Here is a 26,989-nt window from a genome sequence, read left to right as displayed (position 1 = left end):
TTAATCCTTCCTACTGACAAAAGAAATTGCAGGGGCACGTGAGTAGCTCAGATTCTGGATTTCAGTTCAGATCATGACATCAAGCTCCATGATGGGCTTTTAACTCAGTATGGAGTCTGCTTGAGATTTTCTCTCTCTCTCTCCCCCTCTGTCCCTCTCCCCACTTACCTGTTCTCTAAAATAAATAAATAATTTTTTAAAAAAACATCAAGATTGCAAGTTCGTATCTCAGTAAACATAGTTCTTATCTAGAGCAAATTTTATCAAAATATTTTAAGAGGGTAGTATATTGAAATCTTTCATTGTTTTAAGTTGAATCAAATGTTTGTGTATATAAATTGCTTATAAGGGTAGTACATCGAAAGAGGAGCTAAAATTAATCATGCTAATAACACCAAAACAAAAAGTTCATTCCCAGAGATGAGGCCAAGTTATTCTCCAGTTTTTATTCATACTCTTACAAGAATTTTCCTCTTAGGTCCAGGGCCCTGCCTTGCTCTTCATTCAAGGCAGTTATAACCTCCTGCTCCCTAGTTCAGCTTTACAGCCTTCATCAGGCTGAACCAAGAATATTCCAATCGATGTGTTCATCATGGACTCCAAAAAGGACATATTATTTAACATTTACTATGGGCCAGTCACTGTGCTTAGTATGACACTACCATTATCTCATTTACTCCACAGAGCTTCTCCATATCATTATACTTCTACCATACAGATTAGGAAGTTGAAGTTTAAAAAGACTAGCCAAATTACAGAGCCAAAACTGACACCCATATCACCAGATGCTAGCACCTGGCTTCTACCAGCCATGCCATACTGTGAAATACTTTCTGCAAGACTCCGAGCCCTCACACTTTGGCCTAAACTGGTAATTCTTTGACACCTTTCCAAGCCTGTTAGAAAGGACTAGTACTTACCAGTTTTTCTGATTCTTGCTTTCCCATTTGCTTTTAGGCAAAGGCTAATTAAAATAAGCACTCATTTTCTTAACTCTTAAAATTTCTTCCTTTATAATCTTTGGCCACGTGTATAGGAAAAGTGAGGATTTTTAGTGATCCAAAGCATGAGCTATGGAATGAGTCACGCCTGGGTTAAATTCCTTGATTAGCAGCTGTGTATCCTTGGAAAGCTCACTGATTTGCTCATTCAAGAAATATGCGCTAGGCACTAACTAGGTTTCCAGCTTTTTACAATACAGATAGGATTGTTACCTTCATGGGGCCAACATTTTAAAATCTTCCCTATATTATAGTTTTCCCATCTGTAAAAATATATAATAATTGTAGTAAGTATATAAAGATTCTGTGTTGGTGATTTGTATAAAGCACTTACCGCAGTGCCTGGCAGTTTTGCCATAAAGTTTAGGTATGATGATCATGATCATGGTGGTGGTTGTGATGTTGATGAAATCACTCATTCCAACAATTTGAAACAAATAATGCATAAAGGTGATGAAACTTTTCTTGTCAAGACTATTATTACTCTATTGTTGGGGGGTGGGGAACGTTTAGGGATTTCCAGTGCACATTTGGTATAGGACAGAAGTAGCAGATCCTTTCTTAGGCAAAGGACAAAGTACTTGAGATCATAAGCATTTCATGCCTTGGATTGCGCTATGTTCTAGAGTCTAGGCAAGAGATTTTGTTTTCTCTCACACCCTCTCTCGCTCAGAAACATGCACAGCTGCCAGGAAAGCAAACCTACTCTAGCCTGCTGGAGGATGAGACACATGGAGCCACCCACACCTGACTACAGATGCTTGAGTGAGTCCAGCTGAGCCCAGTCCAAATTTGTATTCACAGAATTAGGAACTGGATTAATGATTGTTATTAAAGCCACCAAATTTGAGAATGGTTTGTTATGCAGCAAAAGCCAATTAATGCAATGATATTTTTACTTGCACTGCCCTTTATATAAAACTATTTTATGGAAATCTTTACACATAGTTCAAACTTTCTAATTCCATTTCTTCAGTAAAGTCTACTCTAATAATTTCACATTTTTTTCTTTAAAAAGTAAGAACTTGCCTAGTAATGTTACACAGTTAGTAACTGGCAGAGCCAGGATTCAGACTCAAATAATGTAACTTTAGCACTCAGGCTCCTCACCTTGCACTATATTAAACTGAAAAATTGAGGATATCTTATAACAACCAAAACATCAACAATAGGAATCCTTTCCTTCATTAAGTTTCTACTTTCTAAAACTATAAAAACAATGCACATTCATTACAGTATATGAAAATTCACACAATTTTAGAAAGCCATTAACTCACTCTCAAGAGATAACTAATATTAACACATGGTATTTATACATCCAGATTCTTTTCTAACCATATAAATGTGCATATTTTCCATAAAAATCAGAGCATATGACACAAATTACTTTGTGATTTATTTCGGCAAACTACCAATTATTGCACATTTATATTGCTCCAGGGATTTAATGATTGTGAGGAACAGAAACATAATATTGTGTGTGTGTGTGTGTGTGTGTGTGCACGTACGCATGTTGGAGAGGAAAAGGTCAATGGTAAGAAAAGGATACAGAGAGTTTCAGGGACACTTTTCTCTCTTTTTTGGTAGGATCAGTGGACATGCAGACTAAGTCACGTCCAAACTTCTCTCTTCTCCTTGTAGAAAAGAGGTTTTCTTAGCACATGCTTTACTTTGACTTGACAGGGTTTTTTTGTGGGACAGCGATCACCAATGCCTGACTTCCTGTGCCACTTTGATCAAATTTTAGGCAAAAAGAAAATGGTATGGTTCAATTACAGGCCCTTGATCAAGTAAACTTTGTGAATTTGTGTGCGGTGGGAGATAGGTGGGAGGAATCTCACTGTACTTCTTTTCTTCTTCTTCTCTGGGTAATAGATGAAACAGGTTCATTTGGTAAACTAACTCCATAACAGTGAACATTTACATGTAGGCTAAATCACCTTTTCACGCTTCCAAATTATGCAGATCGTGGGTAGCAGCTAACAATCAAGCCAGAACCTTAAAAAACTAAAAAAGTAGAAAACAATTTTCAAAATCAAACAAGCAAATCTCTTATGAGCACACAAAGGGTCATAAAACTATCCCATATTTAAAATTTGTGAAAAATAATTTCTGGTGTAGTTGATTTCAAATAAGTTCATTGTGACTAAATTGTCTTGATGTCCAGCTTGTTTTGACTAAATTGCTCTGGACAAATTGTTTTCATTCAATTTACCTGCAGACAATCTACATGCACCTTGACTGCAGGGAGAAGTTTTGATTAAGTGGTCTGGAGACGCTGTTAAAGCATAAGATTTTAAAGCTCTTCAGGTGATTTTGATATTTAGCCAAAGCTGAGAACACTAAACAAAGGGGTCCTGCATAGGACTGTTGCAGGACTTTGCAATCAAATCCGGGTAAAGGCTGTTACATTTCCTACTCATGGGCTCACATTTATCACTGGGCTTTGGGAGCAGTTTCATCCCATTATCATCTTATGCTGAATTTGAAATCAAAGACTACTAGAGAAAATGTTTTTCACTTATCTTATTTGAACTTTCTTCCCATTGAGCAGGGTAGGTACGTTATTATAACAGGCAGAAAACAAGTTGAGAGAGGCTTAGAGACTTTTTTTGCAATACCTTGGGGAGGTGGAGGTGTGTTAGAAGTTACCTCACTAACTACTATGCATTTCTCTTGGCATTTATGTTTAGATTCTATTTCCCCATTAGACTTTGAGCTTTTTATAGCCTGTTTTTCATTCATTCATTCATTCATTCATTCATTCATTCAATTCCCATGCATTGGCTGTTTTGTTTTGAGTCATAAGGGGTTGCAGTGGTGAAAAAGACAGTTATCCTGGTCCCTGCCTTAGTGAGCTTGGAGTCTAGGAAGGAACAGGGAGACAAATAGGCAAATGATATAAAATTAACATAAAAACAAGGGCTTGATGGTGGTAATTCACCAAAATCGGGGAGACTAATCCCCCATCTTGGATTAGATGGGGGCACGGATGTGGAGGGGGGTGGTGGTAAACTGCAAAAGAAGAGAATGCCAAATCTAAAATTTGACACATGAGTAGTGTTCTCCTATGAGAGAAGTTAACTATTTTCCCAGGGAGCAGAAAGTGATGGAAAAGAGAGGGAGCAAGGTGAAAGGGAATCAGTGAACTCGGGTGGTGGCTAGCAGAAAAGGTAAAGTGGGGATTGTGATAAATGGGACTCCGGGGCTGGCAGCAGATCCCTATATGGTCTTGTAAGTAACTTAGCCATATTAAGGAGTCTGTGTTACCCTGAGAAAACTGGGGCGCCCATGGGAACAAGTCATGGTTCTATTTGTGTTTGGGAGAAGGGGCTCCAGGGGTCCTCTTGACCATCAGGGCTAAGCTTCCACAGGCACTTTTCTGCGATTTGGGAAGTGAGGACAGACAGAAGTATCCCCAGTAGACCGATGTTTCCGCCGTGGACCCCACAAGCCATGGGGCCGACTGGATATTTGAGGGTACAAGAGAGGCTCCTAGGGGACCAGCTGAGCTGAGCCATCTGGAAAGTGGTAAGATCTCTTGAGTTAGTTGTTACAGGCTGAGCAGAGAATCCAGACGGGAGAGAGAGATGATGGGTTGATTTTCAGATGTCTCGCAGTTGAGGCATCTGGGCTGCATTTTAGGATTGCATTCCCTGCAGGAAATACATGCCCTAAAATTTTAAAGTTCATTATTTGTATTGTCCACGCTGGCAAAATTTACCAAACCACGTTATTACTGGAAACTATCAAAGTGCGAACCCCTATTAAGTCTACATATTAAATCCAAAAAGGGCGTTACGGGGAATCCCTGGGTGGCGCAGCGGTTTGGCGCCTGCCTTCGCCCCAGGGCGAGATTCTGGAGACCCAGGATCGAGAACCGCGTCGGGCTCCCTGCATGGAGCCTGCTTCTCCATCTGCCTGTGTCTTTAATAAATAAATAAAATATATTAAAAAAAAAAAAAAGGACGTTAGCGGACATAAAGGTTTGGCTGCCTTGGCTGCCCCGAGGAGAGGAGGTGGTGGCCGGTCCTGCAGCACGCTCCGGGCTTGAGCCCCGGCTCTCAGCTCCTGCAGCCGTCCCGCAGGCGGAAAAGCGGCTGCCCTCTGCTGGTCACAAGCGCGTAATGCAACTCAAGGAGAGCAATTTCCTAGGGGCGGGCCAGCCGGTGGATGACGTAGAACCCGGGCGCCCGCAGGTAGGCGGCAGTGCGTGCGTCAGCCGTGGGCGCCGCGGGAAAGCTTGACAAAGCGCATGGCTGCGGGTTGCTGCGAGTCTCCGCCGCCTAAGGCGGCCTCTGAGGGGCCGGCCGGCGTGTTGCCGTGCCTAGAGCTTCCGACCTACGCCGCGGCTTGTGCGCTGGTGAGTAGCCGTTACTCCTGCCTGGTGGCGGGGCCGCACCGAAGACACATCGCGCTTTCGCCGCGCTACCTTAACCGGAAACGCACCGGCATCCGGGAACAGCTGGACGCGGAGCTGCTGCGCTATTCCGAAAGGTACCGGCCCCCTAGCGGGTGGCGAAGAGGGGTGAGTGGGAACCTGGACGCCTTCGGGACTCTTCTTCGGGCCCGGAAGGCCGGTACCTGCCTAGTCGGGATCTGCACGGGGTCCGTGTAATAGGCAGGGAGGGAGACGCGAAGGCGGCGTGAGCTGTGCCGGGGACGGGTAGAGAAGCTTGCTCTGTGGCCTTCAGGGGGAAGAATAGACCAGGGGCCTGGAAACCCGGCAGGCCCGGGTCCTCCCCCGCAGAGGGAGAAGCAGGCTCCACGCGGGCAGCCCGACGCGGGGCTCGATCCCGGGAGTCCAGGGTCACGCCCCGGGCTGCGCTGGGCCACACGGGCTGCCCGAGAGACTCTTGTTTATTTTGCTCGGGTACTTCTGCTGGGTTCTCGTGTTTGGGACCCGATCAGGGACGAGAAAAGTACTGTTTCACTTTTTTTTTTTTTTAATTTATTTATTCATGATAGAGAGGCAGAGGGAGAAGCAGGCTCCACGCAGGGAGCCCGACGCGGGACTCGATCCAGGGACCCCAGGATCACGCCCTGCGCTGAAGGCGGCGCTAAACCGCTGAGCCACCCAGGGACTACCCCCCCCCCCCTTTGTTTTGTTTTTAAGAGCAGTTTAATTAATCTAACTGGCCATTCTGTTGGGCTTGGGGGTGAAAAAATTTTGTGGTTCGTTTAATGTGTTCAGAAGAAACGGAGTTACAAGAACGGAGGGTCGAAGGAAGGGGGCATGTGTACTTTAATATTGCAGTAGGGCTGCTTTGCCTCAAAAGCAAAGGTTCTGGAGCTGGGACAAGTGGAAGTCCTAGGGATTCCTTACTGCACTTCAGAAATTTCATGACATCCTCCCCCACACCCCCCACCCCTCCGGGAAATTTGCTGTCCGTGTTCTCGGTCAAAGTATCCAAAGTGTTCCCTTTCTCCAGGGATCCTGAACAGGTTAAGAAGCAAGCAAGTCTAGGATGTACGGCTCATTCCAAGCACCAGCACCCTTGTGTGGTGGCTGTTTTATGTACTAGGGACTTGGGATTTAAAAACAAAGAAAAAAACAAGATCCCTGTTTCAAGAAACTGTAAGCTCTAGTAAAGATATAAATGTCAGATAAATTGAATGAAATGTTAAAATTTGACAGAGGTCTAAAGTTATATTAAGAGAAAGAGTAGTGAATTTGATATTAGGACCTCTGAGATGGTAGTATTCAAGGCATAAAAAGTGTAACGTAAAGGGATAGTAGATAAAAATGGACTGCTTTGGTCAGAGAATTGTAAGTACTATATAATTGGAGTAAGATTTATGTTAGAGGAAAGAAATTGTGTGCAGTTGAAGAGAGCAGAGGCAGCGTGGGGGATCACTCAGGATGTACATTTTGCTCTTTCCTTCCTATCTACTAAGTTTTTTTTTTTTCCTCTTTGCTTAAGCAGGCTTGGCACTTCATCCTCCCAGTGCCCTCCAGCTCTGAAATTTGGTGCACTCTGGAGAGAGTAGTGCATATCTGATCTCTGGGACATGATCAGATACACAGTTGAAGAAGAAACCACACTTGATAGCATTGGCTTAAGGAGAGTGAGGCTGTAGACATGGAGACCAATTAAGAGATAGTTATAACTGTCCAAGAGAAAATGACTAGAGAGTATGGAATTGAGAGTTATTAAGGATATAAAAGTGGTCATAAAATCTGGGAAGAGGCATTGTTTGATATACTTACTACTTTCTGGAACCAATCAGTGCTTCTACTTGACAGGCTAGGAGGAAGCCACCTGAAGTGTCCCAAGTCCGAGCCATTACCCCAGAGATATAAGGAACCCACTGAACAATAATATCTAATGGAACGGGACAGTGTGGCCTTATGGAGCAGGTTGCGCTCTGAACAAATGAGGACTGCCCACCACCTGGTACCTCCCCCACCCCGAGTACCACCCTGGGTAGTGGGGTACCCCAGTGTGATAAAGACTCGGACTTACTCAGGGCAAATAAAGCAGCACACATTGAACTATACATTTCTAATTAGGGACGAAGCCTTGAACTGTAATGTCAATCATTTATCGTGTATAGGTAGATTTACAGACTTTGGCGCCATCAGGAGGAATCAGGAAGACTTGTTTCACTTTGAGAAATGAGGAAAACCGGAGTGTTGGGAAGTGGAGGAGGGACAATACAGTGTCCCCCAAACTGAGAAGGCACTTTGAGATTTGAAAATGAAGTAGGTGACTCCATACGTTTTACACTCCCTTCAATTCTGGGTAATTTACTGACATAGGGGACTGGACATGTGATTATCCTGCAGCTGCACAGCTATCCTCCACAAAGTTTGGACCTTAGTTCACATTTATAGAGTACAAAGTGGTGTGCAGAGGGCATTTTGGTTAGGTCAGAGGTCTAACACTTAACAGACTTTGTGGTGCCACGTGTGCTCCAGAAGAGGCGGAGGAAAGTGTGTTACCTATAGTAGTTATCTAAACAACTTTAGGGAAGATCAGAACAACTTCTTGTATTCTGGTCAGGGCATATGTTAACCTCCAAGGGGCCTGAAAGCTGTGGCCCTGAGGGAGGTCATCACCCAGACATGAACAAGCTGGAGGGCCAAACATGGGGTCAGTATTGTCAGCATTCATATACCTTTATGGCTCCTACAGTGTTTACATGCCATTCTTCTCTGATGACCCTAGAGTCAGATATTGGGAGTTGGGTTGCATGCCTATGTCATGGCAGTAATGTAAACAGAAACATGAGGTTAAGATACGTATAAGACCAAAGAAAATACTTAGTAGTTCCTTAGTGACGGTCAAGAGGTGAGTCATAGGTGAAGGCACCAGCAAAAGCTATCAAAGCAATTGTGAATTTCAGCATAAGTGGTGGCCCACAACGGGGAGAGCTTCCTGAGGCAAGAAGGAAGGACATCAGCAATGCAAGGCTGGGGCAATAAGACAATGTTTGACAGCAGTACACAAGGCAAATCATTTGGCAACAACACAGTAGCTGTTTGGTCTCCATACCACTGTGGCTTTTCATCATTCCCCATTTTGAGTGACAGGAATGTTTCCAGCTACTTCGTGCTGAAAAGGGGGTCATGAATCAGAAGTGAGGAATGAAACTGCCTTGCATCCAGTTGCAGATATCCCCTGATATAAGGTTGAGCCCCCATCCTTCATAGAGGCATTTTTTTGGAACCGTAATGTGTAGTCTTAGCATCTTATGCCACATTTCATAATGAGGTAAAATCATGTCAGTTCAGTTAAACAGTTGTATCATTTCAGGAGGTGGTCCTGCCAGATGGGTTTTCAAAGTCTGCCTATAGTGTATAAGTAGTCCAATAGAAATCCAGATATTCAAGGAAACCAGAAGAATTCAGAATCTGACCCCGTGTTATAGGTAAACAAAAAACATTTGAGGACAATTAGAACTAGAATCTAACACCCGTAAAGATATGTTACTGAAATATGATTTTTTTCTTTGCAAAATCCCCCTCATTTCCATCAGCAATAGTCAAGACTAATTCGTTTGTAAAACAAGTCCATTTTTTAACAAATTTGGCCTAAATAATTATGTAAGTACAACTGGCCACATATGTTCTTTCAGCTCTGTTTTGCTGGAACATTGCATAAAGAATTTCACATTGAGCTTTTAATAGCCATTCAAGGCTAAAGCCAAGCCAAATCCTTGCCATCAGACTTTCTTTCAGTACCCAAAGATCTGATTATTTCCTCACTTCTTGGGGTACCTCAAATATCCTGAGGTTCTTGATCCTGTCAGAAAGCAACCTTCCTTGCTTACGTGGTAAGGCTCCTGGGAACCCTGTAAGCAAGGTACCAGCTGTGCCACTTATTCCAGGGGGGCTTCATTGGCTCCATAAAGTCAACCTTAGTTCCTTAAAACTGGCTATATCTGAGTCTCTATGCTTGTTTTTCTCAAATACAACATTCCAGTCAAAGCCTTAGTAATTGAACTAATTTTCCTAATGGTGACCTATTACAAGAAGGGATTCTTAGTGAATTCATGCAAGTAACTATAATTGCCATGAAGGTAAAAATACTCAGATCACTTCTTGAATTCTGGAGGGATCAGGTAGGGAAAAAAAGATAAATGTTTTCTTAAATCCTGAAGAGCAAACATTAGAGAACCAGTGATGTTTCAAACAAGAGTCATAAAAACTGTAGTCATCCTCAGTTAATTCAGTCTTCTGTTACTAATTCTTTTTTTTTTTTTTTTTCTAATTCTTTTTCAGTTTGAATACAGTTTTCCCATTAGTCCCAGAAATTTTTATTTGGCTTAGTTTTATGATCTAAAAGGTATCAGAAACCTGTGTTTGTCAAGTCTTCCCTGTGATTCTCCTTGAAGATGAAACATATTTGTAAGAGCATTAGAACAATAACTGTGACAAAAGACTTAAAGGCCACAGATTATATGAGATTTCATTATAGTGCAGTTGACAAGGAAATCTGTTTATTTCTGTGATACTACTTCAATAATTAGAATTACAAATAATGATGTTATACCAAGATACTAAACCTTTAGGAATTTCATAGTATTCACCCATGCAATATAACCTAAAAAGATTTATCATCACCTATCTCACAGTGCTTCCCATGTAATTTAACATACCAAATCAATAAGCCTTACTAGTTAAAAAGACTTTACTTAGAATTTGAATTTTCGTAAATTTGTTAAAAATATCAGGTTTTAAAGCTCATACCTAGGGGCGCCTAAGTGGCTCAGTGGGTTAAGTGTCTACCTTCAGTGTTGATCCTAGGGTCCTGGGATTGAGCCCCACAACGGGCTCCCTGCTCAGTGGGGAGTCTGCCTCTCCCTCTCCCTCTGCTCCTCTCCCTCCTCATGCACTCTTGTGTGCATGTTGTCTCTAATAAATAAAATCCTAAAGCAATGCCTAAAAAAGACCACAGATCATTACAACACTTAATTACTTATTTAACCTAGATGGCAGTAGAAATTCTAAAGGCAAGTACAGAAGGTTACATAGTTGTTACCAAAACTTAGCTCTTTTGATATTAAAAAGATTTAGATTTATGAAGTAATTAAAGCCCTGATAGCAAACTTTGTTTTTTTCTGGGCAGTTAAAGGAAAAACCTTTTGTATTTTTCTATCAAAAGCAGACCAGTATTCTAGGAAAACCCTGTCATTTCAACAGAGTGAAAAATGAAACTCCAATCTTAAACCAGTGTACTTTTAAAACTCATTAATTCCAATCTTCCTTCTGACTGCATATTCTTTTGTGAATACTCCTTTTTCACAGACTTTCTGCAACTTTTTTTTAACATTAAGATTTTTTTCATGTTTTCTCTCTTTAAATGAGCCTCATTTTAGGTAGGACAAATTACTTTGTTTTACCCAAACAAAAATATATTCCCATTTCTTATATTTTATTACCAAAAACGTATCACATACCTTATTTTCCTTGCATCCACAGTTGCTTCCCTCATTTCCAGTAGTCTCTTTAAAGACGTTATTATTTTACTTTTTGAGAGAGCATGAGAACGCATGCTCACAGGAAGAAGGTGCAGAGGGTGAGGGAGAGAGAGAATAATACCAAGCAGGACTCCATGCTGAGCACAGAGCCCATTGTGGGGTTTGATCCCTTGACCCTGAGATCACAACCTGAGCCAAAATCAAGAGTGGACACTTGACTGAGCCACCTGAGTGCCCCTCCAATAGTCTAAATGACATTTGTTAGAATTCTTAATGCTTAGAAACTTTACTTTCTAGTGAAAACTAAGTAGTAAGCAATATTAGTTTCAGATGTACAATACGGTGATTTGACAATTCTATATATTACTCAACACACATCATAATAAGTGCACTCTTGATCTCCTTCACCTATCTCACCCATGTCCCCTCTAGTAACCATCACTTTGTTCTCTATGGTTAAGAGTCTGTTTCTTGGCTTGTCTCTTTTTTTCTCTGTTTATTTGTGTTTCCTAAATTCCATATCTGACTAAATCCCACTATTTGTCTTTCTCCAAGTGACTTTTTTCACTAGCATTATACCCTCTCCATCTATCCATGTTTTTTGCAGATGGCAAGATTTCATTCTTTTTTATGGCTGAGTAATGTTCCATTGTATATATATATATGTGTACCACTTTTTATTTATTTATTTTTTAAAGATTTTATTTATTCACGAGAGACAGAGAGAGAGAGGCAGAGACATAGGCAGAGGGAGAAGCAGGCTCACTTCAGGGAGCCCAACGTAGGACTTGACACCAGCACTCCAGGATCACAACCTGGGCAGAAGGCAGGCGCCAAACCGCTAAGCCACCCAGGCGTCCCTATATGTACCACTTCTTTATCAGTTCATCTGTTGTTTGGACACTCAGGCTACTTGCATAATTTGGCTATTGTTAATTCTACAATAAACATAGGGATGCATATATCTTTTTGAATTAATGTTTTTGTATTTGAGTATTTTGTATTTGTATTCACCCAGTAGTGAATTACTAGATCATATGGTAATTCTATTTTTAATTTTTTGGAGAACCGCCATGCTGTTCTCCACAGTGGCTGTACCAGTTTGATTTCCAACAAAAATGCACAAGGGTTCATTTTTCTTCACGTTTGCCAACACTTGTTTCTTGTATTTTTTATTTTGACCTTTGTGACAGGTGTGAGGTGATACTCCATTGTGGTTTTGATTTGCATTTCCCTGATGATGAGTGATGGTAAGCATCTTTTCATGTGTCTTGGCAATCGATATCACTTCTTTGGAAAAATGTCTGTTAATGCCTTTTCCCCATTTTTAATTGGATTATTGGGGGTTTTTTGGTGCTGACTTACCTAAATTCTTTACATATTTTGGGTATGAATTCTTTGTCAGATAGGTCCATTGCAAATATCTTCTCCCATTCAGTAGGTTATCTTTTAGTTTTTTCCTTGTTATTCAGAAGCTTTTGATTTTGATGTAGTCGTAGTAGTTTATTTTGCTTTTGTTTCTCTTGCCTCAGGAGACATCTAGAAAAATGTTGCTAGAGGTGATGTCAGAGAAATGACTGCCTTTGCTCTCTTCTAGGATTTTTATGGTTTCAAGTCTCACATGTAGGTCTTCAATCCATTTTGAGTTTATTTTTGTGTATGGTAAGAAAGTGGTCCATTTTCATTGTTCACATGTAGTGGTCCAGTTTTCCCATCACCATTTGTTGAAGAGACTGTCTTTTTCCCATTGGATATTCTTGTCTCCTTTGTTGAAAATTAATTGAGCTATAATAATGGTTTGTTTCCGAGCTGTTCCATTCCGTTGATGTGTCTATTTTTGTGCCACTACGATACTGTTTTGATTATTACAGCTTTGTAGTGTAATTTGGATACACTACTATTGTTTTGGCTATTCAGGATCTTTTGTGGTTCTGTAGAAATTTTAGTATTATTTGTTCTAGTTCTGAGGAAAATTTTGTTGAGATTTTGATAGGGATTGTATTAAATTTATAGATTGCTTTGGATAGTATGCACATTTTAATAATACTGGTTCTTCCAATTCATTAGCATGGGCTATCTTTCCTTTTGTTTACTTTGTCTTCAGTTTCTTTTTTTAGAGAGAGATGGTAGTGGGGGCCAGAAGGAAAAAGGGAGAGAATCCCAAGCAGACTCCATGCTGAGCACAGAGCCCATTGTGGGGCTTGACCTCATGACCCTGAGATCACAACCTGAACTGAAATCAAGACTTGGATGCCTTAACCAACTGTGCTACCAGGCACCCTGTCTTTAGTTTTAAATCAGTGTTTTATAGTCTTTGGAGTACAGGTATTTCACGTCCTTGGTTAAGTTTATTCCTGGGTATTTTATTATTTTTGGTGCAATTATAACTGGAATTGTTTTTTTAATTTCTGTAATGGTATACATTATTCGTGTATAGACATGTAACAGATATCTGTATGTTGATTTTGTATTCTGTGACCTTACTGGATTGATCAGTTCTAGTAGTTTTTGGTGGAGTCTTTTCAGATTTTCTATGTATAGTATCATGTCCTGTATAATTAGTGAAATTTTTGCTTCTTCCTTAGCAATTTGGATGCTTTTTAGTTCTTTTCATTTTTATGATTGCTATGGCTAGCACTTCCAGTACTCTGTTGAATAAAAGTGGTGAGAATGGACATCTTTGTCTTATTCCTGATCTTAGAGGAAAAGTTCTTAGTTTTTCACTATTCAGTATGATGTTAGCTGTGGGTTTTTCATCTAAGGCCTCTTATTATGTTGAGGTATATTCCCTCTAACCTACTTTGTTGAGGGTTTCTGCCATGAATGGATATAGCACTTTGTTAAATGCCTTTTCTACAATATTTGAAATGATAGTGTTTTTTAAAAAGATTTTCTTTATTTTTGGAGAGGGAGGGTGGGAGCGCATGCACACATGTGGGTGCACATGAGCAGGAGGGAGGGACAGAGGGAGAGGAAAAAGCAGACTCCCCGCTCTGCAGAGAGCCTGACTTTGGGCATGATCCCAGGACCCTGAGATAATGACCTCAGCCAAATGCAGATGCTTAACCAACTGAGCCACCCAGGTGCCCTAAAATGATACTTTTTTTTTTTTTTTAAGATTTTATTTATTCATTCATGACAGAAAGAGAGAGAAAGAGAGGCAGAGACACAGGCAGAGGAAGAAGCAGGCTCCATGCAGGGAGCCTGACATAGGACTCGATCCCAGGTCTCCAGGATCAGACCCTGAGACGAAGGTGGTGCTAAACCGCTGAGCTACCCAGGCTGCCCCAATGATAGTGTTTTTATTTTCTTTTTTGATGTGGTATATTACATTGATTGATTTGAAATCAATCAAGTTCAAATATTGAACCTCGATTTACAGAAATAAATCCCTCTTAATCATGGTGAATATTTTTAATGTATTAATGGATTCAGCTAGCTAATATTTTGTTGAGAAATTTTGCATCTACAGGCATCAGAAATATTGGCCTGTAGTCTTGTGTGTGTGTGTGTGTGTGTGTGTGTGTGTGTGTGTGTGGTGTCTTCATATGGTTTTGGTATCAGGATAATGCTGGCCTCTGAATTTGGAAGGTTTCTTTCTTTTCTATTTTTTTTTTAGAATATTTTGAGAATAATAAGTATTAAATCTTTAGATGTTTGGTCTTTAAATTTACCTGTGAAGTCACTTGGTCCTGGACTGTTGTTTGTTGGGAGTTTTAAGGTTATTCATTCAATTTCATTGTTGGCAATCAGTCTGTTCAAATTTTCTATTTCTTATTTAGTTTTGGGCAGTGATAGGTTTCTAGAAAGTAACCATTTCTTCTAGGATGTCCATCCAATTTGTTGGTATATAGTTTTTAGTGTCTTAAAATGCTTTTTGTATTTCTTTGATGTTGATTATTGCTTTCTCTTACAATTCTGAATTTGTTGATTTTCTCTTTCTCTTTTGATCAGTTTATCAATTTTGTTAATCCTTTCAGTGAATCAGGTCCTGGTTTCATTGATCTGTTCTATTGTTTTTTAGTTTCTCTTTTATTTCTGCTCTAATCTTGATTATTTCTTCCTGCTACTTGTATTGGGTTTTCTTTTTCTAGCTCCTTTGGGTTTGTAAGGTTAGTTTGAAATTCTTCTCATTTCTTGCAGTAGGCCTGTAGTGCTTTAACGTTCCTTCTTAGAATAGCTTATATTGGGATCCCTGGGTGGCGCAGTGGTTTGGCGCCTGCCTTTGGCCCAGGGCGCGATCCTGGAGACCTGGGATCGAATCCCACGTCGGGCTCCCGGTGCATGGAGCCTGCTTCTCCCTCTGCCTGTGTCTCTGCCTCTCTCTCTCTCTGTATGACTATCATTAAAAAAAAAAAAAAAAAAAAAAAGAATAGCTTATATTGCATCTCAAAAAACATTTTGGACTGCTGTATTTTCATTTGTCTTCATGTAATTCTTTATTTCCTCTTGATTTTTTTGGCTGACACATTCACAGTTTAGTATCATGTTACTTCATGTAATTGTGGTTTTTTAGATTCTTTCTTGCGGTTGATTTCTACTTTGTTAGCATTAAATTTGGAAAAGATGCATAGTATGACTTCAGTCTTTTTTAATTTGTTGAGACTTGCTTTGTAGGGTAACATATGATCTGTCTTGGAGAGGATATTCTGTGTGCACTTGAAAAGAATGTGTATTTCCTGTTTTAGGATGGTATGTTCTGTATATATCTGTTAGATCCATCTGTTCCAATGTGTCATTCAGAGCCACTGTTTTTCTTGTTGATTTTCTGTTTGGATAATTTATCCATTGATGGTGGTGGGGTATTAAAGTCCTCTACTATTATTGTATTATTATTGATTACTTCGTTTATGTTTGTTATTATGTTTAGTGGTGATGAGATCCTTTAACTTTTGTTTGAGAAACCCTTTTGCTCTCCTATTCTGAACGATGACCTTGATGGATAGAGTATCCTAGTTACTGGCTTTTTTCTTTGAATATATCAGGCTACTCCCTTCTGACCTGCAGTATTCCTGCTGAAAAATCCACTGATAGTCTTATTGAGTCTCCTTTATGAAACTGTTTTCTTTTTTCTTGCTGCTTTTAAAATTCTTTATAACACCCCCCCCCCTTTTTTTTTTTTTGCCATTTTAATTAACGTGTGTCTTAGTGTGGACATCTTCAGGTTGCTTTTATTAAGGGATCTGGATGTCTGTTTCCTTCTCCAGACTCAGGAATTTTTCGACTCTTATTTCTTCAAATACATCTTCTGCTCCCTTTTGTCTCTTCCTTCTGGGAACCTTATAATACAAATGTTATTATATTTGATAGTGTCCTGAGTTCCTTTAATCTCTTTTCATTTTTTTTGTTATTCATTTCTCTCTCCTGTTCATCTTGATTGCTTTCCATTATTCTTTCCTCTAGGTCACTGATTGATTCTTCTGCATCCTCGAGCTGTTATTTATTTTCTCTAGTGTATTTTTTAATTTCATCTATTGAGTTCTTCGTGTCTAAGTGTTTCTTTTTTATGTTTTCTGTCTCTTTGTTGAAGATCTCACTGTCTTCCACTCTTCTCAAATCCAGTGATCATCTTTATGATCATTAATTTCTCTATCAGGCATATTACTTATCCTATTTCGTTTAGCACTCTTCCTGTGAATTTATACTGTTCTTTCATTTGGGACATACCCCTTCTCATTTTGTTTAATTCTGCATCTGTTTCTATGTATTAGGAAAGTCCTCTTATCTGGAAAGTAATGCCTGTATGAACAAGAGCTTTTGTAATTCCCTGCCTGCATTGCAATGTCTCCTGTTCACCAGAACCTGGCACTGCAGGGGTGTCTCTTATGTGTGTTGCATATGTACTGCTTTTGTGGCTGAGCCATGTTTCCCTTCAGTCCAGTCATCTGCAGTGGCTCTTTGCCTGTATGGGCAGGGTTTGGTCCTTGTGTTGTTAGTGGACCAATCTGGGTCCACCTTGGGCTTGAAATGAGCGAGAGCAGTCTTTTGCCAGAGCCATGGTAGTACCAAACTCAAGGGTGCTTTTCCTCTGTGGTCACCTGAGAAACTTTTATTGGTGAGCTGAGTCTGCAGTTAGACCAGATTTCTGTTCCCAGTCCACTAATTGGAGGCAGGGTGCTGCATCTGGACTGGTGTTTGCTGTTGGTATTTTTCCTCTCTCAGGAGCAAGTGTCACTTTGGAGTGCTGCTGGCCCCTGTGGGGGCTACACGCATAAGGCACAAGGCGTGCGGCACTACTTTGGATGGGCTTCAGCCAAGATCTTCAGGAGAACAGAGAAGCTGGGTGTCCTGGACATGGTGCCAGCAAGGTCTCTTATACACTGGTCTCCTGTGAAAAGGGAGCTGAAGCAGCCTGGGAATACTCCTGTAGACAGTTGAAGGGGGTGGGTCCACATTAAGTGTGTGGCTGGGGCATGCTGTCAGCAAGCTAGGTGAATAGGTGGAGATGGTTGTGCTGGACCCTGCAGCTGTCTATGTAGTCAGGCTGGGGGCAGGTGCTGGGGAGGGAAATAGCACCCACCAGGTCTTTTGTTCTTGGTGAAATCTCCCAAAGTTCCCTGCGTCTCCAGTACATGCTCTGAGATTATTAAATAAATCTCCTTCCTGTATGCCCCAGGCATTTTTCGATCTGCTGCTTCTGTGCTGTATCTCAAGCAGGGCTGTTGTGCAGTTTCTTTAAGGGCAGGGAGTCAAGTTTTCTATCTCCCCTCTTGCCGCTTAATGTATTGGGCCTGCTGATTTTTAAAGTTCTAGGTGTTAAGCCCTGTTGATTGTTAACAAAACTGGAGAAGCCCTCTGGTTTTCAAAGCCAAATGTTATGGGGATTTGTCTTTTAACTGCAGTCCCCCAACCCGGGGTACTGGGGGCTAGGTCTTCTCTTCTCTCTGTGCCCCCAGTGTTCTTTCCTCCCAAGGTCTGTCCTCCTCTATGGTATGATCTTGCAGTAAGCATAAAACATGTTTATGAACAGATCTAAATTTATCTTTAATTTCTCTTTAATAAGACAAAAGTAGATAAATTTATGTGTAGTAATCAATATTTTTGGTATTTTATTTAGAAAAAAAAATTGAGATGTCTAGTGAAGGGTTTCTCAAAGGTTTGATGGATTTACACAAATCCTTTTGGGTTTAGGCTCTATGGTCACATTCCCTAATTATCAATTTTGAACCCTACAGAACCCAATACATCTCTTAGAGTAAATATTTTGCAATACTATCTTTACTATCACGAAAGTACATCTTTACTGTGAATTGAAACTTAAAGGTAACATAACTTACCTACATAATTGAAAAAAGAATTTGTAAGTGCTCCTACACAATACAATAAATGATATTTCAATGTGATAATGCTTAAGCATGACTACTTAGGAAGAGTTGAAGTAGTTTGATGACTTCTGCACTGACACAAGAATTGTGAATGTGTCCATTATATAACAGTGGATTGATGCAGGGGTTTTGAGTTGACAACTTAGAGAAGACATACAGTATCTCCATCGGTGAAATGCTTTTCTGAAGTGATGAGCAGTTCTCAGTAAAATTCCCTACTACTCTTGAATTTGCTGCTACATTCCTTGAAATTTTAATGTATATTGAAACCGTGGAAACATGCCTGTACACTGATATGTGTGTGTGTGTATACAGTAGAATTAGATTCTGTGTCCATCTATTTATAAATCAGTTTGTTCCCTCAGAGGTCATGTAGACTTCTGGATTTTCTGTGATGGTGTAGTTCCTGCTTGGGAAAACACAAGCAGACACTAACAGTTCAAAAAAATGCTTTCTGGAATAAATCTCTTGAGTTTTTCGTCTTTTTGATTTGATAGTTATTAAAGTTCCTTTCCAGTGGCTCCTGGCTGTTTTATTTAAGCAGCAGCTATTAGGGGTAAATTCTTTCTCTTATGCCATGTGAATAGTTTTAGAAATTCAGTAGAGTTCAACAAAAATATTCTGGGCTCTCAAGGGCCACTACTCTAGCACTTTTTTTTTTTTTTTTTGTATTCAACAAAGTGTGTATTAAACCATTTTTTGAAAACTGGTTAAAATTAAGGCACTCTGAGCTTCACGGTTTCCTCGAGGTTATAATATATCAGCTGCTCTTAGGGCTATTTCAGAAAAAAGCGTGGGGACCGAGACAGCCCTCCAGGTCCCTGGCGTGGGCTCAGTACCCCAGAAGGGATCAGATACACAGTGTGGAGGTCGGGAGCTCAGCAACCTACACTCAAGGCAGGAGTGACCTTACAGGGCGGGACTGTATGAAAGGCCGCTAAAGCCTGTTACAAAGTTTCTCAGGAATAAATGGTAGAAAGACAACCGCACGGCTGGCGTCCGAGAGCAGGAAGGCTTCATAGTACTTTAAACTGCTATCAAATGCCCGAGAAGTCAGAAAGATAACGGGAGTCTGTGGAGGTCAGGTTCTAGCTCGTGGGACCGCAGGGCAGCACGCCTGGCGCCTGCGCGGGGACTTCACCCACGTGTGGAATGCAAACATATTTGCAGATAGTTAATAAAATGAGATTAAGTTCAGTGATGATGCTGTGCCATGGAATCTTCTAAGAGTGGAGGAGGAGTGATTTCATCCTTGCCTTGCTGAGTCTAGGATGTTTTCTTGATCAAGTAGGTGTGGTAGTGAAGCCACCAGGTCTGCCTCCTTAGTAGTTAAAATGTGTTAAGTACTTGGAAATGACATTTTCAAATAGTAGTTGCCCCCTAATCCTGTCCCCTATGTAGACTAAAGTGGCAAAATGGGTTCTTAATAATTATAACTATATATTTCATTTATTAACATTACTATTTGTTACATACAGTTGGAGTTTGAAGATTTTTCTCTAATTGGCTTTAATATTCAGGGGCTTGACCTATGATTCTAGTAATTCTCTTACTATAGGCCATCCAGTACAGAAATTCAGTAATGGTAGATAATACCAAAATGTCTTGATTTGGTTATACTCAAAGACATTTTTCATTCAAGTCTCCCCGCCCCACCCCCACCCCCACATTCTAGCATGACTAGAATTCTAATAGGTCAACCTACTGCTCATGTATAATTGGACATTTTGTTTCTGGGTACCTGTCTTGAACAATCATTTTTTATTTAGTCAATATATTGGAACCTTTTGGTGAAATTGAATTACTCAAGTTGTTATGGATTAATCATATGCTATTGTGTTTTGGCATGCGTGAGTATATTTAAGAGGCATATAATTTTTGGACTCTGAATATTTAATAATTATGGCCTAGTTTAAAAGAAGATAAAAATACTTTTTTTTTCTTTTCTAATAGTCTTTCAGGTGTCCCCATTGCATATGATAACATCAAAGTAGTGGGTGAACTGGGAGATATTTATGATGATCAAGGACACATTCATCTTAACATCGAAGCAGATTTTGTTATTTTCTGTCCTGAACCGGGGAAAAAGCTTATGGTATGTATTTATACATACACTTTTTTATGCTTTCTCTAATTGTATAATTATGTAATTTGGAAAATCTTAAGAGATTTGGGAAGCAAATGGATTGCTGTTGTGGTTTCCTGAAAATTATTTTTAAAAGAAAAAAATTACTGTCCATTTAATCTTGGTAAATTTTTAAATTCCATTCTTCTCAAACTCACATGTGTATGCAGATAATGTGTCTCATAGAATTTATTCTTTTCTTTGGATAACACCAGAATGATCTTAGGCAGTAAGAAAAAAATTTTATTTCATAATTTCTCAGTTATACACAATAGTTCCTTCATACTACTACCCTGTTCGAATATCCTTTATATCAAATAGGAGTTGAAAATTCAAATGGTTGCAGGACCAGGCAGGTAATGAAAGTGAATGAAGAATGAGGTTAGAGCACCCATAACGTGCCATATGATAAAGGCCCTGTGGGATAGGTCTTTTAGTTTTTCAAAAGAAGCTGAAGTATATCCTCATATGTTCTGCACTAGCCTCTCTTCTACCAGTTCTGCATGTATACATTGATATATATATATACACATAAGAATAAGAATATATATATACACGTGTCTCTTTTTTCCTTTAACAAAAAATTATGTAGGAATTGCGTAATCATTTAAGAACTGTTAACTAACCCAGGTAAAATTTTACTGTCAAATCTGTAAGGCATTAATAATTTAAAAAAGCTTTTCAGAATCAGTTAAACTGGTAGAGCATCCTAGGCATGACCAGCTGGGATCCTACAACCAGCCTCTATACTTCTAAAGTTGGCAATAGATTTGTACTTAAAGCTGGTAACAGTTAAGTGTAGGAATTTTTGTATGAGTTACTGTAAATGTATACATGGAAGTACCACGCTATACAGAAAATATGAAATGAAAAAAGAAATCAATCCTTTTACTCTATTCCCTACAATAAGATCCAGTCTTCAAATACATTTGGACAGTGTGTTCAGTTTTTTTTTAAGATGAAGTATAATTTACATACAATAAAATGAGATCTAATTTACATACAACAGAATGCACAGATCATAGTGTACAGTTCAATAAATTCTGGTGAGAGCATGTATTCTGTTCTATTTCAGAAAGATGCTTATGCCCTTTCCTGGTCAGTCCTCTCTCCATTCCAGAATACAACCACTGTTCTGATTACATTTATTGTGAAAGTAGTTTTGTTTATTCTAAAATTTCATGTTAATGGAATTTTTCATTATACAGTGTTTGAAAATCTGACCTCTTTTGCTCAACATGTTTGTTTTTGTTTGTTTTGTTTTTTGCATTTCATGCATGCTGTTTGTTGTAATGGTTTCTTTTTGTTGTTCATGGTATTCAGTTGCATGAATGTATAATTTAATTGCCTGTCTTCATCGATAGACATTTGGGCTGTTTCCATTATGGAGCTATTATGAATAAAGCTGTGAATGTACATTTTCATTTCTCCTAGGTAAAAACTAGAAGTGGAATGCTAGGTCACAGAGTAGATGTGTTTAACTTTATGAAAAACAGGCAAATTTCCCATTCAGCACTATAAGTTGCTTTGCATCCTTGCCAGCATTTGGTTTTGTCACTCTTTTAATTTTACTGATGGGCATATACGAGTTTCCCATCACGATTTTAATTTGCATTTCTCTTGAGCTCTTTTTCATGTGTTTCAGTAAGGGGCCTATTTAAGTGCGTTACTCATTTTTAATTGTGTTTTTGTATTATTGAAGTATAGTAGTTCTGTTTGTAGCCTTCCTACAGATCCTTTTCAGATCATTTGTTAATATTTTACTCCAGTCGGTAAACTTGTCTCTTTAATGGTATCATTTCATAAACAGAAGTTTTTAATATTGATGATCAGTTTGTCTTATTTTTTTGGTTGTTGCTTTTTGGATCCTACGTAAGAAACTTGCCTACTGCTGGATTGTGAAGATACTTTTTATAAGCTTCTAGAATTTTTTAGTTTTAGCTTTGTCATTTAGATCTATGATAAGTCTTTAATCTTTGTGTGTAATATGAAGTAGGTCCTTGAGATCTATTTTCTTATTCATATGGTTATTCAGTAGTTCTAGAACCCTGTATTGAAAAGATGTTCGTTTTCCTATTATTTCCTTAATTGATAGGCTTTATTGTTTTATAGCAGTTTTAGATTTACAGAAAAAATGAGTGGAAAATAATACCTCTCTTCACTTCTCCACCCCAGCATACACAAACACAGTTGCTCCTATTGTTGACATCTTGTATTAGTGTGATAACATTTGTTACAGTTCTTAAGCTGATATTGATACATTATTATTTTTAGGGTTTAGAATTAGTTTTTCCTGTTGTACATTCTAAAACCCAGGGAATGTAAGTACAACTTAATGACCTGTGTCCTGTGTTCCCTTTACTGTATCCTGTAGAATAATTGGGTACTGCTCTCAGAATTCTCTATTTTACCTATTCACCCCTCACCTTCCTTCCATCCTCCTGAAACCTGGCAACTATTGATCTTTTTACTGTCTGGTCTCTATGGTTTACCCTCTCCAGAATGTCATATCGTTGGAATCATATTGTATGTAGCCTTACAGCTTGCCTTCTTTCACTTAGCAGTATGCATTTAAGGTTCCTCCATGTCTTTTCATGGCTTGATAGTTATTTTTTTATTGCTGAATAGTACTCATTGTATAGATGCAGTGCAGTTTGTCCATACCACCCAGAATGTACCATTGGGAACACCAGACTCCTAATAATGACAGCCAATGAATTTTTTGTGTATAAGGAGTTGCAACACTAACATGTATACAGTTTTGTTTAAAGTTTAAAATAAATGACTTAAACGTTTCAGATGTTAATTTATATACATTATATACGTTGATTCCTAGGGGAAGAAAAGAAAACTAAGGCTTTTTTTTTTTTTTGAAACTTTCATATTTTAAGCTTAAAATCATATAGCACATACTTTTTAAAGCTTCCCAAAGTGTTTTGTGATTCAGTCAAAATAGCCATGCTCAAGATCTACATATGAAGGCTAAGCTGTCTTTTAATAATTGCTTACATCATGCTAAAGTTAATTGTTAAAGAATGTACTCTAAGTTTTGAAATTCAGACTGTTTATAGAACTATAATGTGGTTCCTAGTTATTATAGAGAGCATAGGCTTCCTGCCTTAAAGTCTTTTCACATTTAGGTTATATCAAAGAGTATTTTCTGCTTGGTTTCATTATGGTTATACTCTACTCACCAGGGAATCCTGTAGTAGGAGCAAAGGAGTTGTTTTTATTGGGGGGGGGGGGGGTGATAAGAGTAGTTGTTTATCCAGTTAGGCAATTGATATGCAATTTCTTAGTAAAGTTGAACTTTTCTCAAATCTCTACAGTGTTTTAAAATGATGGTTTAGTATAATATGTAAATTTTAATCAAAAAAATTTTTTCCATGTCAAATTATACCATATTTTGATGTTTTCTCTTTGAAGATCAACTTGAAGCTTATAAACTTTTATTTACCTTTTAACTCTGGATTTCTTGATGTTACACTTTTTTTTTTTTTCTCTTTTTTCCCAGGGTATAGTTAATAAAGTGTCATCCAGCCACATTGGCTGTTTAGTACATGGGTGTTTCAATGCCTCCATTCCTAAACCTGAGCAGATGTCTACTGAGCAGTGGCAGATCCTGGAGATAAATGTAGGTGATGAACTAGAATTTGAAGTATTTCGTTTGGACTCAGATGCTGCTGGAGTATTCTGCATTCGGGGAAAGTTGAATATCACTAGGTCAGTTCCTAATCACATTATTTTAATTTTGATACTTAAGTCATTTGTTTAATTCTCAATTTAGAGAACATAAGTCCCTCTTTAAAAAAAAAAAAAAATTATTAGGGTATTCATGCTTCCAAACCATAAAGTCAGTGCAAATAGGAATCTAAAGTGTTAAGACAATGCATTGAATATTCTAAATCTCTACACATCTAGCTAACTGTTCTGTATTTTACTAAAACTCAGTCTTACTGAGTATTTTCTAGTTAATTTTTAACTAAAATTAATTTTTCTAGTTAATTTTTAGCATTTTCACAGTTGAAACACAAATTTGATTATTGTCATTATGCCAGGTAGGTAAGTTCTGTATTTTTTGATATTGAAATTATTCTAAGAATTACTCTCATCTTGAGTTTCTTTCCATGGGAGCCAAGTTTAATGGAGTGTAGGGGAAAAAAAAAAGCTTTGGGAATACTGCTGGTGTTAATTCCTTTTTTAGATTTTTACCTTGATAATTAACAAGAGTATGGGTTACGGTTTTAGAGCAGTTGTGCAGTAGAACTTTCTGCAATGATAGAAACATGTGCAGCATCTGTGATATCGAAGTTATCTTGTTGAAATTACTTATTTATATGTAGATGTTATTACTGTATAGGACTTTGCAGTTCCAGAGTTCCACTGATAACTATTTTTATTTTAGTGTTAACTCATAGCTTTGAAGGTATTATTGCTTCAAGCAAGGGTAAGGGAAAAAAATGAAACAAGGATTGTGAGAGTAGAAGGAAACTCCATTAATTTCATAGATAATGGAAGTATATATTTTATCACTCATCAGTTGTTTAATAAGCCTGGGTATTGTGATCTTTATTGTCACCATTTTTTTCTGATCCAAACCAAAATTTAGAAGCTACATTTTGATAAAATTTATGTCATTTTTTTATGTGTGAAAACAGTGTGGAAGAAGTACTTTGGAAAAATTTTAACCTTTCCCAGACATTTTAATGGGTGAGGGATAAGAGGATAGAATATTTTAAATTTATGCCATACTTCTATATCTTGTACTGCTGTCATTTTTTAGAAAAAAATTGGGATAGTCTTTCTCATTTTATTCTTTTTGTTTATTGCTCTGTAAATTTTTTCAACTGTCAATTTAGTTTACAAACCAAGTGCTCTGCAGTTCCTGAAGAAATAACAGAAACTAGCACTGAAGAAATTATTGAAAAACCTCTCAAGAAGAAAAAGAAGAAGAAAGACCTAGAGTCCTATGAAGTGGAGAGTGATAACAGAGAGCTAGCTGATGTTACAGATGCCACAATGAAGCAAGAGACAGACCTGCAGATTGATAATATGAATGGCCTTTGGAAGGATGAGCCGAAGAAGAAGAAGAAGAAGAAGAAGAAGCAGCAGCAGCAGCAGCAAGATCAGGACCAGGATCCTGTTTTCCAAGGCAGTGACTCCAGTGGTTACCAGAGTGACCATAAAAAGAAAAAAAAGAAAAGAAAATACAGTGAGGAAGCTGAATTTACCCCACTTTTGGAACATTCACCTAAAAAGAAAAGGGGAAAGTAATTTTCTTTAGTGCATTTTAAATATTGTTTTTTAAAAATTAAGATACAACAGATGAATAAATGTCAAAATGGTAGGAGATGTTTGTGTATTCCAGTAGTCTACAAAACAGGAAAGATTTGATTAGAAGTTTTTGGTGCTTTAATTATTAAAGTGACGATTACTGTGGGAAATACCAATATTATTAAACTGCCATTTTATTGTATACAAAATAAAAAAGAGTTGCTCTCTCAAGTCTTGCATTTTTCCCGTTTTTACATTCTAAATAAAATTATTTCTGTACTCTGAAGACTGGCAAAAGGACTTTGTATTATAGTGCTATTCATATCATTGAAGAATGAGTTTGAGCTTCTGTTTGTTTTTTAAATAGGTTTGCCCTGTAGTCATAATATTACCTGTGATTTTTAGATTTTGTTGGCTACTACAGTGTTTCTGTAGTTCAACTTAGAAGGGTTTGCCAAAGGAGTTCCATGCCACTATTGACTGTAGTAGGAAACATTGTTCACTATTCTTTCCTTCCAAATGCATGTTCTCTTTTTTTCTCTAAGAGGTTGATAGAGAAGGCTCTTCTCTTGTACTTGTCTGCTTTTGCTGTGTTTGGAGGAGCAGAGTCTAATTAAGACATGATAAATACCATTTGTCCCTAGTGCGGGAATTTCTCAACTCTATAATAATTAGGTTAAATACTAAAAACTATGTAAGAGAAAATTTCACTGAGAAAACATGGACTATGTCTTTCTTAACTACTAGAAAACACTGAGTAATGAAATGGCAAGCTGGTTCAGGCTGATTATCAATGCATGGCCATGTTCATTGATGTAAGAGTACCTATGCATCACTGTGTAATACCTCTAAGGAAAAGACATATAATGGCAGACTAGGAAGATGTAGTTCGTTCTCTTATGGAATGGCATAAGAGAAACAGATGTGTACACATAAGTAAGGAAATACAGAAAATGAGTAATTCTGGTAAGTACTAAAAAGACTATTCACTGTTATTGACTATGCAGTGTTACTAATAACACTGTTATTCTGTGTTAATCTCTATAAATAGATGAATGGTTGAAGTGAACTTCACGTGGCAACTATTTTGTTGCCATTTTTCTCGTATCAGAGATGTATAACTGGTCTTATGTGGTTTAATTTTGTTAATATTTACATCCTGCTGGTAGCATATCCTGATCCAAATCTGTAATTATAGAATGCAGAATTTGGGGAGGAGCAGACATTCACACGTTTATTCTCAAGTGACTTAGTAATACCAGACAATAGAAAGATACAGGCCAATATTTCTTTTCCTACAATTTAATGTGGGTATTGAGCCCTTAAAATATGGCTAA

The 26,989-nt window shown here is 38.4% G+C and overlaps 1 protein-coding gene across 1 annotated transcript; it reads left to right on the top strand.

Moving 5' to 3' along the window:
* Window positions 1–5,221: 5,221 nt before the first annotated feature.
* POLR1F (RNA polymerase I subunit F) lies at window positions 5,222–25,938 on the top strand. Its single transcript, XM_041728210.1, has 4 exons — window positions 5,222–5,498; window positions 20,207–20,348; window positions 23,893–24,101; window positions 25,238–25,938. Exons 1-4 carry the CDS (start codon window positions 5,257–5,259, stop codon window positions 25,650–25,652), a joined length of 1,008 nt encoding a protein of 335 aa, XP_041584144.1. The 5' UTR covers window positions 5,222–5,256; the 3' UTR covers window positions 25,653–25,938.
* The last annotated feature ends 1,051 nt before the right edge of the window (window positions 25,939–26,989 follow it).

The sequence above is a fragment of the Vulpes lagopus genome, chromosome 13 (genome assembly GCF_018345385.1).
Source record: "Vulpes lagopus strain Blue_001 chromosome 13, ASM1834538v1, whole genome shotgun sequence".
In the NCBI taxonomy this organism is placed as follows: Eukaryota; Metazoa; Chordata; class Mammalia; order Carnivora; family Canidae; genus Vulpes; species Vulpes lagopus.
Note: the sequence above shows the minus strand (reverse complement) of the source record. Positions and strands in the feature narration are given on the sequence as shown.

Bases quoted from the DNA above. Each gene is read 5' to 3' on its own strand.
- POLR1F (XM_041728210.1), top strand. From the start codon at position 5,257: ATGGCTGCGGGTTGCTGCGAGTCTCCGCCGCCTAAGGCGGCCTCTGAG. The intron at 20,349-23,892 runs GTATGTATTTAT...CTTTTTTCCCAG, and splicing joins AACCGGGGAAAAAGCTTATG to GGTATAGTTAATAAAGTGTC. The intron at 24,102-25,237 runs GTCAGTTCCTAA...CTGTCAATTTAG, and splicing joins GGAAAGTTGAATATCACTAG to TTTACAAACCAAGTGCTCTG.